This window comes from Falco naumanni, chromosome Z, assembly GCF_017639655.2.
Source record: "Falco naumanni isolate bFalNau1 chromosome Z, bFalNau1.pat, whole genome shotgun sequence".
In the NCBI taxonomy this organism is placed as follows: domain Eukaryota; kingdom Metazoa; phylum Chordata; class Aves; order Falconiformes; family Falconidae; genus Falco; species Falco naumanni.
The window spans coordinates 17488698-17502751 of NC_054080.1; the positions used below are offsets into that span (position 1 = coordinate 17488698).

At 51.9% G+C, this 14054-nt stretch overlaps 1 protein-coding gene and 1 long non-coding RNA gene across 2 annotated transcripts; one reads left to right on the forward strand and one right to left on the reverse strand.

Moving 5' to 3' along the window:
- Positions 1–3853: 3853 nt before the first annotated feature.
- Positions 3854–9434, forward strand: HEMGN (hemogen). Its single transcript, XM_040580445.1, has 4 exons — positions 3854–4031; positions 7194–7287; positions 7763–8037; positions 9210–9434. Exons 1-4 carry the CDS (start codon positions 3950–3952, stop codon positions 9317–9319), a joined length of 561 nt encoding a protein of 186 aa, XP_040436379.1. The 5' UTR covers positions 3854–3949; the 3' UTR covers positions 9320–9434.
- Positions 9295–13689, reverse strand: LOC121081421. The gene is made up of 2 exons (XR_005825689.1): positions 13464–13689; positions 9295–11466 (listed from the first exon to the last, which is right to left on the reverse strand). It is a non-coding gene; the product is annotated as an uncharacterized LOC121081421 (long non-coding RNA).
- Between the last annotated feature and the right edge of the window lie 365 nt (positions 13690–14054).

Below are 14054 nucleotides of genomic sequence, written 5' to 3' on the forward strand. Positions count from 1 at the left end.
AAGAAGTGCCCTGACACCCTGCTAGAGTGACAGCAGCATAGCTCCCCCAGCTGCCTGTGTTGTTATCCCCAGATAACCCTGGGTTCAGGGCTGCATCCATGACTGCAGGGAGGAATATGCAGGTCTCGGTATTGCCTTGCAGTAGCAATTCCACACGGGGGTAAACAGAGATACCACTGCGGCTTATAAATAGCTTTGACTTATACATAGATCCAAAGCCTGGTGATGCTGTGTCTGCAGTGGCAGCGGTCCTGACAGTGCCAGGAGACAGGCCTGGTGGCAGAATCCAGCCCTAGGTCCAGCTGTCCCTTGGACAAAACATTTCCAGGGCTTTTGGGTAGTTAAAGCCATGTGGGGGACCAGCATGGTAAGATGTACTCAAGGTTGGTGGTCCCCTACCGAGCAGCTCCAGTGACACTCGAGGAGTCTGTGACACTGGAGCTGCCCAGGTTGCTGGACAGCTGGCTGAGCACCTCCGCATCCTCACCTAGGAAACTAGATGCATCAGTGAAGAGGGCCCAGGGTTAGCTGAGCTGAAATGTGGAGGGAAAGGGGAGGGAGGCAGCACCTGCAACACTGTAAAGTGTCCGGCTGCAACAGTTGATGCAACCAAGACTGGCCAGAAAGTTTAACCTGCTTGCACAAATCCATCTATAGCAAAGGGACTGTAGGTTGTTGTACTGCTGTAGAACAAGAGTCTGCTGTATTGCTGGTGCTGGTGGGGGACAGGGGAACAACACTGGGCTCTAAAGGGAGCCCAGTGTCCCTGGCATTGTGGGTGAGTCTCTGCCCCTCAGTCCTTCCACTTCAGAGCAGAGACAATTCAAAACTAGGCAATGGAGTCTGTAATTTCCACACTGTTATCCATCACCAAAGCCTTCCCATGGGATAATAAAATCACTTCCTTGGGATTTAAAGTAATTCACACACAAAAGCCAAATCTCTAGAGATTTCAGTCCTGAGAGATGCAAGTGCAGGCTCTGTAAGATTTTAAAGCCCATATATTCCATTAAGCACCTCTAAAGACTGAGAGGACAGCAGCTCTTTCTTTTACAAATGTTCTTTACAAGATTATTGGTTTCTAGCCAGCTAGAAGATGGCTGGAATGGAGAAACATTCACAGCACACCAGCTCTGCAGTGTCATATGGCAATGTTTTGCTGAGTCAAGAGTCATTTATCAGACCTCACCAGGCTTTGGAGTGACTGAGTCGATGCAGGGGGGGTGTAAGAAGCTGAACTAGGCACAGCCTGAGCATGCACCCAGTCCCATGGAACACAGAAGCATCCAGGGGTTTTCACCTTTTCTTCCATGCTTTGTTTTGTATCACCTGCAAGCAGCCCACAATATGTCAGGCTCTTTGTAACAGTGCTTCCAGATATAATGTCCTGCTGTGGCCAGGCATATAAAATTATAGAATAGAATCATTTAGGTTGGAAAAGACCTTTAAGGTCATCGAGTGAAGCCATTAACGCAGCACTGACAAGGCCACCACTAAACTATGTCCCTAAGCACCACATCTTCACGTCTTTTAAACACCACCAGGGATTGTGACTCAACCACCTCCCTGGGCAGCCTGTTTCAGTGCTTGACCACCCTTTCAGTGAATAAGTTTTTCCTAATCTCCAATCTAAACCTCCCCTGGCACAAATTGAGGCTGTTTCCTCTTTCCTGTCGCTTCTTACTTTGGGAGAAGAGACCAACACCCACCTTGCTACAGCCTCCTGTCAGGTGTAGAGAGCAGTAAGGTCTCCTCTCAGCCTCCTTTTCTCCAGACTAAACAGCCCCAGTTCCCTCAGCTGTTCCTCACAGAACTTGTTCTCTAGGTCCTTCATCAGCTTCATTGCCTTTCTTTGGATGTGGTTCAGCACCTCAATGTCTTTTTTGTAGTGAGGGCCCCAGAACTGAACACATTATTTGAGGTATGATACATTTTCCTCCTCCCCAAGCACTGTCTTTGCATGGTAGAGTATCCTGCAAGATACAGTTTTTCAGGATGTCTGCATGAGGCAGGGTGACCCCAGGGCCGCGTAGCATCACAGAGTGCTGGAACATGGACACCCTCACCAGCATGGAACACCTTGCCTTTGCTTGTGACTGAGCTAGAAGAAACTCCCCTGTGAATGACTTGGAAGCCTCACATCTCTTTATGCCATCCATGCTCCTGGCCCACCCTCCCATATCAAAGACTTCCCATATCTGCTCTGCTGCCACCACCCTGCTGCTTCTTTTGGAGCTGTTAAACCTGCCCCACCTCTCTGGAGGTACCATGTAATCTGCAGTGGACACAGGGGAGGAGCCCTGGAGTGAAGTGGTAGTTCAAGGGATAAGCAGAAAGGCAGCAGAGATGACCATGGACCTCCAGGTTACATCTCAAGCCCAAATGCATGAAATTTCAAGCTCTAGCTTCCATGGACCTAGAGACAGAACCTGAAAAGAGCAAAGGCTGTATGTTAACAAAAAAAAAAAGGCCTGGCAAAGACTGGAGGCAGGTCAGCTCTGCTCATCTTGAGGAGCTGCTCTGCTCCAGGGCAAGTTCTGGGATTGCAGAAGGAGGTGGGATCATCCCTGCCGTGAGAGGCAGGCAATTACAAGAGAACCTGGGAGTAGCCACATTGTTGGGTTCTTCCACCAATCTTGGAGCCACTTTGAATTCATTGGAGCATGGGATTAGGGGCACTAGCATCTCACCAGAGCATAAGCAGTTGAGTATCTCATGGAGAAAAGTGCTGGCAGAAGCTGAATCCCAAATACTCTGGCACTGAGTGTGTTAGAAACCAGCCAAAGTGGTGTCCCTAGTCCAGCAGAATTGTTATACACAGGTATAATCTTAAGCTTTTTGGTACTACCCTGGTATGAGAAACTCCAAAGGCAGCTTGCAGAGGAGGCCAAGATTGCCACCTCATCTTACATGCAGGAAACTGAGGCAGACTGACCGTGGGCCCAGCCACGCAGACTGCGGGAGCCAGGAGCAGGATCTCAGGATCAAAGCCATTGCACCAAGCAAAAGCTTCTCTTTTTCAGCTCTACTGGCCCAAAAGTAGCCACAGAGAGGCTGCATGAGCCTGCTCGCTGTGCAGGTCTGGAGCTGTGATGGGCAACAGAGAGTTAGGAGCAACCAGCAAGTGACCAGCTGGGTCTTCTCACTGGTTTTACTGGGGCTGTCCATTGCCATCCTGTTTCATAAGGGAAGCGCATTGCTCATAGCCTCGATCCACCACGTATGGGACCAATGAGCCATTGGGAAGTCCTCAGCATGCACAGGCCCTTGGCTGGAGTCCAGGTATGGTTTCATTATTCTGTCTGAGATTTCCCAGGAAGGTGATACAGCCCTTGGACAGGTCACATGAATTTGGCATCCATCCTAGTCTCCACCCCTAGAGGCTTCCAAAGCATACAACACCACAGCTGCGCTGACCTCGTCCAGTGGACAGTCCTGCTCTGAGGGGGGCTGGAGTGGAGGTGGAGGTCCCTTCCTGCCAGCATTGCTAGGGTCCTATGCAAATACCTTTCAAACGGCATACGTCCCACTTCAGACCTCGCAAGGGGTCTTCAAGGATGGACACCACCTCCCGGCATCTCATTCTGGAAACCAGCAGTGAGGCAGTGCCGCACCCTGCCCTACCGTGCAGCTTTTCTCTACTGTAAAGGAGGGCATCTGAGTCACAGTTTAGCAGCAGTTATTGTAAATTTCCTACCTGAAGTGGAATTATTTACTGTATAAAAGCACTAACATGTTTTGCAATCCACACAGTAGATCCTAGGCAAAGACTCATACACCTTTGCACACTGATAAGGAGAATATTATTGCCCTACTAGTGGCCTGGCCCGATAAGAGGTTTTGGGCGGGCAGTCTGCATTTTTTTCAAGCTCTCATTATGCTGCACCAGTATCTCCAGATGCTGTTCCCAGGGGACTAAGCTACTTTCTATTTAAAACTGCAAAGAGCAATGGAGAGTTTAGGCAAAGACCATGCTTATTCGGACTCTTCCCTGCCACCCTCTGCAGCCCACGAGGAGTATGCTGTGCCAGGTAATGATAAGACCCCTCCTAACCTGAGCTTTTGGAGAGAGGAGAGAATGATCTTTGTCACCAAAGGAGTTAATAATTACCAGTTTATGCCCGGGGGATAAAGGGTGCACATTTAACTGCAAATATATATGGCTTCTGCATCCTTTTTCAGATCACAAAGGCCTACAAAGGCTTTTCAACTCAGACAAAGTCCCTCAGGCAGCATCCATATATTGTCTGTTTGCAGACTGGCAATACTGTTTCACTGTTCTCTTAGCTTGATGGACTTTTTTTCTTTCCATTTCATCTCTGTATCTTTGTGTCCTCTGCTAAATAATTTTTTTTCTTTGGGATGCAGATGTTTTACTGTGATCTTTCCTGCCTAGTTGCTAGCAGGTGACAGACAGCTTTGGAGCAGCTGTAGGAATGCACTCTTGGACCAATTAGAAATGTTTGCTACCTGTGCAAAACAATTTGCTTAGGATGGGCTGGGGAGGAAACTGATTGCAAGGAGCTAAAAATGCTTTTATGGCTCACAAGACATTTTGAAAGGCAAAGCAAGTTACCTGAGCTGCAAAGGGATGTGCAAGGGTTTATGTACTTCAGTAGTTAAACTGAAGCCCTGTGCAGATCCTTATACTTTTAACCTCATCTTCCCAGGCAGCTTCCTGCCTTTTGCTATGTGGATGGCAAAGTCATCTCCTGCTGGCTGTGCCCTGCTGTCTCTGATACCGCTTCACATCAGGGAACAGCCGCCCATTTGGGGAATGTCTACTTGGCTGTATGTTGTGCAGTCCAAGTGAGGCATTTTTCATGTCAGAGGCTGACACTGTCTCTTGTCATGCTGAGATGCCCCTGCCATGACTGAGATACTCCGGCATTGTCATTGCATGTGGCCTTCACAGCTGTATTGCAGCCTGCTGTGCCTTTTCTTTTTGGTTTGATTAGGCTGGAATTTTTTTAGGAGGGGAGCCATCTTCTCCTGTATGGCTTCTCCTGTACAGTACAAGCTACTGTGCTTAGAGCAAAGGCGGCCCCTGGAACTACCGTACAAAAAAGGGCAATAAAATAAAAGAAAAACTAATAGGCAACAAAAGAAAGTAGGATTATTTTTTATTCTGTGGTTGTGATGGTGGCTGTTGGGGCTAATAGTAGTTAGACAGCATGTGGAATTCCATGCCCAGATTTGCGTGACTCAGCACAGGAAAGACAAAGGTAGACTGGGATGAGTCCAGTGCAGGGCCACCAAGACTGATAAAGGCTGGAGCAGGTGACATACAAGGGCAGGCTGAGGAAACCAGGCTTGTTCAGCCAGGAGAAGAGAATGCTGAAAAGGAGATCTCATCGTGGTCATCCTCTGCCTAACAGAGAAGGGAGAGCCAGGATCCTTTTAGGGATGCACAGGGAAAGGACAGGAGGCACCAGGTCCACATCGCAAATGTGGCTGGATAGAAAGGGGAAAAAATTCACAATGAGAGTGGTGTGGAGATCAGAGAGGTGGGCTTTCAGGTATTTCCAACTTCCCTGGAGAAGGTCCTGGACATCCTGATGTAATTTAAAGTTAGCCCTGCTTTGATGAGGACATTGGAACAGAGACCAACTGAAATCCTTTCCAAGCTAAATTTCTGCAAGATCATCAGAAGTGTCTTGTGTAAGGATCTTTGGGTAGAGTTTGGCTCGTGCTGTCCGTTTTGGTTTTTTTCTGTCTTGAGCTGTTGTTTTTCTTGAATTTAACAGATGTCTGGGATACAAAAGCTGTAGTTCCAGCTCAGCCTCTAAAGTCCTTCTCACCTTGCCAGTTTTCCCAGCTGGACAAGGGAATGACAAAATGACCATTCTTCACTGATTTGACCTAATAATTTAGTGTGAGCTGAGGCTCATTGTGAAAGGAATTGGATCTGATTACATCTGGAAGGAGCAGGTCATAGTTTTTCTTTTTCATTGTGTGGGTTTTGTTGAACTATGAAAACCAGCACTTTTGTGACCTCTTCAGTGTACGCGTGGTAAGAGTCCCCTCTCCCTCCAGGCCCCAGGGAAGCTGCTGCTCCTGAACAATGCCCTTTGTCCCAAGGGAGCAGTCTCATGCTATTTGATCTAAGCCAGGTCTTTATTATCACAGCTTGGAGTCCAAGCTAGAAAATTCAGGGCTGGCTGGATCAGAAGCCACAAGACCTACTGCCACATCATCAGAGATGTTGTCTGTCAGGACAAAGACATGGGGAAGGAAGTTCAGTGCTGGCTTCAATGAAGTTAAGGAAATCATTCACCCAGGCATAGATGGCAGAGATGTCTTTGCCTCAGGAAGGCAACTGGAGCCCTTTGCACCAGTAAAATGAACACAACTTACCTTGGACTAAGAAGGCATTGCACAGGGTGACAGGCATCTGCCTCATTCTCCTGGTGGCAGTAGGTAAACTGTCTTGCTCAAATGGTAAGTCAGCATTGGAGCTTTCTCACATGAGTCAGCCTGTCTTCAGCCCTGCTGTGGTCTTCTTCATAGCTGCAAATCACCTTGGGGCTGCTTGTGTAGTCTTTTGGGACGTGACCCTTAGCCCCAGCAGTGTGTACTAGCCCTGTCCTGGTCTCTGACGGGGTCACCATCCCCTACAGGGTCTCAGCCTAATACACATGGGCATCTGTGCATGGGAAAGCCTGTGCCGTTCTAGGGCTGGCTGTTCTGCAGGGCAAGGCTTTCTCCTTAGTTACTTAGCTAGATATTCATCTTAATCTCAGTGGTGGCCAGTTGCAGCTCTCTGAGGAAAAGAGTAACAACGGAGCAAACACAATGAATTACCTTGCAGCCTGTAGTGATGTCTGGCCAAGGGATTTCATGGTGTCCTCACGGCATAGAAAGCCTGCCCTGTGCTTCTATCAGGCTCCAGGTCCCTACAGTGGTGAGTAGGTTGGACAAGAGTCACCCCAAGGCTGCAGCAGCAGGAAGAAAACTGCAACTAGAAATTTAGAGTAACTAAATTGGGAAGCTGGGGTCTTTGGGTGGTGTGTCACCAGGTCCTACCTACTGAGGCTGAGCTGGAAATACAGCACCCAAGCAGTTTCGTATCAAGACCTGCTTCATAACAAAACCAGCATGGCTTCTCGCATCAGTGCTCTTGTCAACAGGCAGGAGGGATCGAATTATCTCTTGGCCAGGATGTCATGTTAGTGTTCCATTTGTCCTTGTAGATGTCATCATCACCCGCCGCTTGAGAGACCGGGAGCTGCTCCGGAAAAGAAAAGCAGAAGCCCAGGAGAAAGACTCAGTTCAGTGGGTTCTGAGGTAAATCTTGCTCATGCTGTGAAGGCATTTTCTTGATGCCCTTAACCTGAGCCCAGGCATGGCAGCCCAGCCCCTTCATCTTCGTACAGGGTCAGAGCTGATCTGTGCCCCATCAGTCTTCAGCGGGGAAAAGTGACCCGCAGCTGGTAGCTGCTGAAGGCCTGGCCACGAGCTGGAGGGCAGAGGTGGATGCGAGGTGGATTATGTAGGTGGCGGGTTGGGTGGCAAGCAATCGCAATCCTCAACCACAGTGTGAGGCTGGGGAAAAATTTGGTGCCCAGGCTCCTGTCCCTTGGTGTGGCCACAGAAGGAAGGCTGCTGTGCGGGGCTGGGGGAGAGGAATGCACAAGTGCAGTTCCTGCTGGGATGGACTGGTTGAGACCACAGCAGAGGACCTGTCAAAGTGGCCTCAGGGCAGGAGGGAAAGTCCTTTGCCCCATGCCCAATGCTTCACCCCTGTGAAATCTTTTGGCAGGGATCAGGAGAAGAGCAAACGGCAAAGGAGGGGCAGAGGAGCCGGGCGAGGACGGGGCCGCCAGCTGGTGATGCAGCCCAGCCTGGAGCCAGAAGTGGAGCCAGACCCCCAGCCCAACCCACAGGAGAAGGCTGAGCCAGCACCATCCGAGCTGGCACCACCTGAGCCAGTGTATCAAGAACAGCCACCCATGCCGACCATCCAGGGCCTGTTCAGTGGGATGCAACCAGGAGCAGTGGAGGGGAAGCTGGCATCCAGGAGTCAGGATCCCACGGGTGAGCTTCTGGAGAGCTGCTGTCCCTGAATGGGCTTGGGAGACAGCGCAGTGCTGTCTCTTGAGAACTGCCAGCCAAGGTTGCCCACCTTATCAACAACCAGCCTGCAGCACCACTGGGGCATGGGTTCTTACCCACCAAATGTGACTTGCGTAGCTGAGAAAGGGTGGGTGGGTGTGCTGAGGCTGTAGGAGCAGAGACCACTTTCCAAGTCATGGGAAGTGATGGAAAGCCCACTACTGTCAGCAGAGTCATTGGCACGGGGTCTGGGGTTCCTGGTCCTAAACAGCTCCTTGTCCTAAGGACACCTCTGCAGCTCTGTCAGGAGCCAGGTTAGGGCAGAGGTGCTGTGGAAAGAAGAGGTGGTCTCTTGAGGCCAGAGCTGGAGAGCCAAAGATCGGACACATTCTGTCCACAGTCCACCCAGTTCCAGGGCTGACACCAGGGCAGGTGGGGAGAGAAGGTGGCCACTAGGGTGAGAGGTGTGCGCCTGCAGGGGACTACACCTTTGAAACCTGCCAGGACTGAGGCACAGAGGTCACTAAACTGGTCTGAATGGCAGATTGCCATGAGGGCTCAGGAAATCCATTTACAGCTAATGCAGCTTGGGCCAGTCTGGCTTGGGAGGCAGAAAGCACATTTACTTTAGTGGTCAGTGGGCCAAGCATGCAGGTTGCTTCAAAACCACGCAAACCCAGGATCTGCTTCAGAGGTGGTGAGCATCCTCTCACCCCAATAAATGCATCTCCAGCAATGTCTGTGCCAGGGGAGAAGAAAAGGCCTCTCACTGCAGAGCGTGCAATGCCCATGTGCCATGGAAAACAACGATTCTGCGTCTTGGGGACCGGGGCTGACTGCAGCACATCAAGAGAGTCCAGCTCCCAGCCCTGAGATCTTGAAATGGGGCAAGCATCAGGGCCGTGTTTATTTGCCTCCTGCCTTTACCCACCCCCCCCCCCACCCCCCCCCACCCCCCGGGCTTTACCCTCTCCAACTGCCCTCCACAACCCCTGGGACTGCCATGTGCTTTGAAAGGCAGGCAGGCCACCAGGAGCTACTTAATACCACAGGCAAGTGCAGGAGCTTGGCCACAGGGGCTTTAGCATGGTATAGAGGGGTAACGCATGACAGCCTCCCAATATGAAATGATCCGTCTCTTAAATGCCTTATAGGTGAAGAGGAGGTGGTGAAACCAGCAGAAGCAGAAATACCAGAAGCTTTGAATACTCCTTTGGAAAATGACCAGCAGGATAATGATTACAGCAAACACATTCTATTTTAATCATCTCTTTTTTTTCCATGTTTTGACTCTTGCCTGACAAACTCCGATAAGTCCTGCTGAGTGATTTGAGCCAGCTCCTTCCTTGTGAACAATAAAGTTTACACTTTCCTGGTCACTCCACTTTCCATGCTTCTTTCAAGTTATGATGAGGAAGAGTGTAGTTGCTTGCACTGCACAAAGGCAGTCCTTTGGGAGTGGAGTGCCTGCAGCTCCTGAGCCCCCCTGCCCTCTCTTGCCAGCAGGCTGTTTCACCTGGGTGGTGGTCTCACGGAGGGATGCACGGTGCCCCACCACACTGCAGTTTAAACATACAGACCAGCATCTATCCGTGTCTCGGAAAGGCATTTCTGATTTGCAGAAGTGCAAGACTGCGAACCTGAAACCCACTGCCACTTTTGGCTCACTGGAGCTACCCAGCTTGGGTTTTTTCCTGTACCCGATAACCCCTATGAGCCCTTGCATTATTATCTTCAGTCCGAAGGGCTTTCTCACAGTCTGTTTTCCTCCCCGGCAAGCAGCTTGCTTTCCTAAAGCCTGGAAACCATTTAGTTTTCAATTTTGGGGCAGCCTCACTCCAACCTTGCTGAGCCGCAGCATTAGGCAAACAAAAGATGGTTGAAAACAGCCAAGTGTGACAGGCTGAAACTTGGCTGAACTTTTGTCAGGGGAATGCTATCTGGGGCAAAGACAGGAGCCACTCTGCACAGCTGCTGTGTCCCTGGCTGTCCCGCCACGCACACAGGATTTCTCCTCAAGCCAGGAAGGAATGGGGCGCTGCCTCTCTCTTTGACATTTCGGGTCTTATGGCCTCCTCTCTTGTGCGTGGCACAGGGGGTGGCTCTCTTACATTCCTGTAATATCCTGACACAGAGGGTCTTTCTCTTCTTGGGGTGGAGGTCTCTATTGCCACTATCTGACTTACCAAGGGCCTTCTCCCAGAGCACAGGGCTGGCCAGGCCCTGAGGTCACCCTCAGTTTGAGGAATTCATGGATTTTTTTTGGCTCCGGAGATACTGCTGCCACTGCTGCCGTCCCAGAGCCCTGCAAGCTCTGTGTCTCAGCAGATGTGACATCTCGCTGACACCAGTAACAATGAGTCTCCAGATGCCTTTGGTGGCCGTGAAGTCCTGGAGTCACCCTGAAGGTACAGGTGGGTACCATGCAACCTGTCTCAGAGCTGCTGTCACTCTAATTGGCTTCTTTGGCAGCCAGTGAGAAAGGTGTGCCTGCAAGCAACAAATCTTATCACAAAATAACCAGGGGAAAGATAAAGCCCTCCTTATCAGCACTTTCATTTGCAACACAGCTTCTTTCTCTGACAAGAGTACAGATAACAGAGCTCTTGCTTATGTAGAAGGGGTTCAGGTGTAAAGTTGAACGCTGTGGAGGTCCATGTGCATCTCTGAGGTTGGTCCTGATGTCTGTATGGAGCTGGGGATAGGCTGGCAAGGGTGGCTGTGTCTAGGGGAGGGAGGCTGCTGTTCTGCAGATGCAATGCAACACCTCCCTCCTTTCCCTCCTCCTGGAGCCCCAGAGAGGTTTCTTTGCTCAGGGCCATTAACAGAGCATCCAATAAAGGAAATTTTCACCCTCTGGGATGACAGTATGGTCTGGGTCTGGTAGGAAGGGGAGGGCTGGGGGCAGTCAGAGACCTGCAAATTACTTTAGCCTTTTTGATGATGAAGAGCAGGTGATGAGTGCAGGGAGAGGGCTTCTGAGGGACGGGGACAGCACAGGCAGCTGGCCAACACAATGCTCTCCTCCTTGCTGCACTGTACCAGTGAGAGGGCTGCGTGAGGCTCTTCCAGGATGCTCTGACCTGCTACCTGAGCCATGCAGACCAAGGCAGACATGTTGTGATATGCAGTGAGTATGACCACTATGATTGTCTCCTCACTTGTGAGACTCAGCTTTGTATTTGTTAATGTCAACTGGCCTGGGATGACCATGCTGCTGTGAGCTCATAGCAGGGCCGCAGGGCCACAAGTCCTGTCCCCATGTCCTGCAGAGTGTGGGGAGCCATATTGAGGGCTGACAGCCATGACAGGACAGCTAAGGAGAGGGCAGCTGACACCGTATCCAGGAGGAGCAGACTCTTCTCTGTCCACTGCCAATTGCCTTTCAATATTCTTCCAGGAAACACAGCTCTGTGGGAGAAGAAAGGTGGTTCAGTTTGTGCACCCTGGCTTCCTGCTTCTCAAAAAGCTCTTGTGAAATGAGTATCCTACAAAGAAATGAGTATCTGACTGCAGAAAGTCAGGGATGATTTGTGGCAGGCTGTTGCTCATGGGTGATGCTTTGAGTCAGGAGGGTTTTCTGGTCCTTAGTAGAAATTAAAAGTATTCTAAGTCTGGGCAGAAAGAAGTGGGCAAGCAACTTAGAGCCAGAGGCCACCAGAGGTCAATGAAAAGCCATTCCGGCCCACAGGAGGCTGTTCTAGCAGAGATAAGAAAATTTTCTGGTCAAATTACCAATATTGACTTTAAGCAGTAAATCCTGGTGACAGCAAATACCCACTCCCTCTTTGGCCACCATTTCCTGCTCAGAGCGTGTTAGTTGTGATACTTCCTGTTCTGCATTCGCCATTTGAGTAAATACCTCTCCAATAGAACCAGGGCTGCCAGGCACGGCAACTGTGTGCCCAGCTGGGCTCAGCAATGCTCCACCAGCTGGCCTGTTCTCCTGTTTCAGCCGGAAACCATACAACTGTAGAAAAAGTAAAGGGGGAAGAGATCTCTGGAGATCTTGAATACAACACCTGCTCAAAGCATGGCTAACTCTGACCAGACTGCTTAGGGCTTTTTCCAGCCAAGTGTTGACCATCTCCAAGACTGGAGATCCTCCCTCTCTGGCCCCCATCCCAGCAGGGCTGCCGCACTCTCAAGAGGAGTAGGTTTTTCCTTATGTCCAAACAGACTCCCCCTCATCCCTGCTTTTATTCCTTGCCTCTTGCCCCATCATGGCACACTTCAGAGAAGACCCCAGCTCCATATTCTCTGTAACCCTCCTTAGGAGTGCAAGTTAGACTCCACTCTCACCTTCTCCAGGTGAACAAACCCAGTTCCCTCAGCCTGTCCTATGCTCCAGCTCCCTCTCCCAGTGGCCTCAGCTGGGCTCCAGTACAGTGATGCCTTCCTTGCACAGGATTACCCTAGCTGGGTGCAGCATTCCAGGTGTGGGCTTGTTCTCACCAAACAGGGGGGCCACTTGCATCAGCCTACAGGCTGAAATGCAAAACCCACCTGGGTGCACCCGGGGCTTTGAGCACGGCTGTGCCTTGGTCTGCCTCAGACGGCCCGAAGTTTGCACTGACCAAACACAGAAAACACAGAGCAAAGAGACCAAGGCACACCTTGTGCCGAATGTGATCTGACCTTTGCAGCCTTAATAATTACCGGTTTTTTTCAACCCTCTTCTGTACACATCATCTTCCGAGTAACTTGTAGAAGCACCAGACATGGCTTGAGCACAGCATGATGTACGTGCCCCTGGAAATTACTGCTTGTTTGTCAAAATGTTAGGTTGCGGGCTGACGGTGCGGCTCTGGTGCTGCGCTTTCACAGCTACCACTACACCCGGTGTCGGAACGGGCCACCAACGCTCAGGTGCCCAAAGCAGCAGCTCTGCACTTCCCAGTGGGAAACGCCGAGCGCCATGACCTGGGGACCGGCACCGCGACCCAGCGGGCAGCTCCGGGGGCTGCACCGCCGCCTGAACCCCCGCACCGAGCCCCCGCACCGAGCCCCCGCACCGAGCCCCCGCCCCGCGGCCGGCCCGCCCGCGCTGCACCGCCCCGCGCGGTGCGGCAGCGCCCTCTAGCGGCAGCACCGGCCGCGGGGACCCGCGGGAGGAGGCGGCTGCACCGGCCCCGGGGACACCCCTCCCCCGGGGGTGCTGCGGCGGGGGGCGCGGCGGCGGGGAGGCGCACCCCATCCCATCCCCGGGCGGTGTCGGAGGGCGGCCGCCTGGCTCCGGGGACGGTGGGAGGTGCCTCAGGGGGCTGCGGGAGCGGCGGTGCCGCCCGGGGGACAGGGCATCCCGGCCCCGGCGGGGGGGGGTTGGGTGGCGGCGCGTCACCGCCGGCAGCAGGGACCCGGGGTGCGGTGCCCGCGGCAGGTGAGGAAGGCGCATCGTTAGTACGAACGTGTTGCTCTGTTGGAAGCGCGGGGGTGAGAGTTTCGTTCCCAACAGCGTCGAGCCGCTGCGCTACTGGTAGCGTTGGTGTGTTGAAGTCTCCCCCCTGCAGTGGCGGGGACATCTGCTCCGCTGGGAAGGCTGGTTGCTTCAAGCAGGGCTTGCTTTTGCCTTTTCTCTAGAAGGGAAGGGGTGGAGAAAACCTCCATGAAGACAAAATATGAAAGGGGTGACCTAAGAAGGAAAACTGTTTTTCACACGTGACTTTCCCCTCCCCCCCTCCCCCAAATGAATGTTTCCTGCCAAGCCCAGAATCATTCTCACTTCCTCCATGAATAAAGCCACCAATATTACCAGTACTACTCCAGGCACAGCCTCTCGCACCATGGCAGAGTGGGGCCGCTCACTAGGCGTCTGTGGCCGGGAGAACGGAGCCCTGATGTGAGGTCAGCCTTCACAGAAAGCCCAGTGAGGACATGAGGAGAATATTGGGATTTTCATGTGACCACCAGGTCCACTTTCCTTCCGCCCAGCCAGCCTCCATCTGCTACAGGCCCCAGAGCCCCTTGAGGTGTTATGTGCACAGCAAAGGGCCAGGGCC

Coding starts and splice junctions, on each gene's coding strand:
- HEMGN (XM_040580445.1), top strand. CDS start 3,950: ATGGAGAGTTTAGGCAAAGACCATGCTTATTCGGACTCTTCCCTGCCA. Junction 4,032..7,193: donor CGAGGAGTATGCTGTGCCAG/GTAATGATAAGA, acceptor TTGTCCTTGTAG/ATGTCATCATCACCCGCCGC. Junction 8,038..9,209: donor CAGGAGTCAGGATCCCACGG/GTGAGCTTCTGG, acceptor AATGCCTTATAG/GTGAAGAGGAGGTGGTGAAA.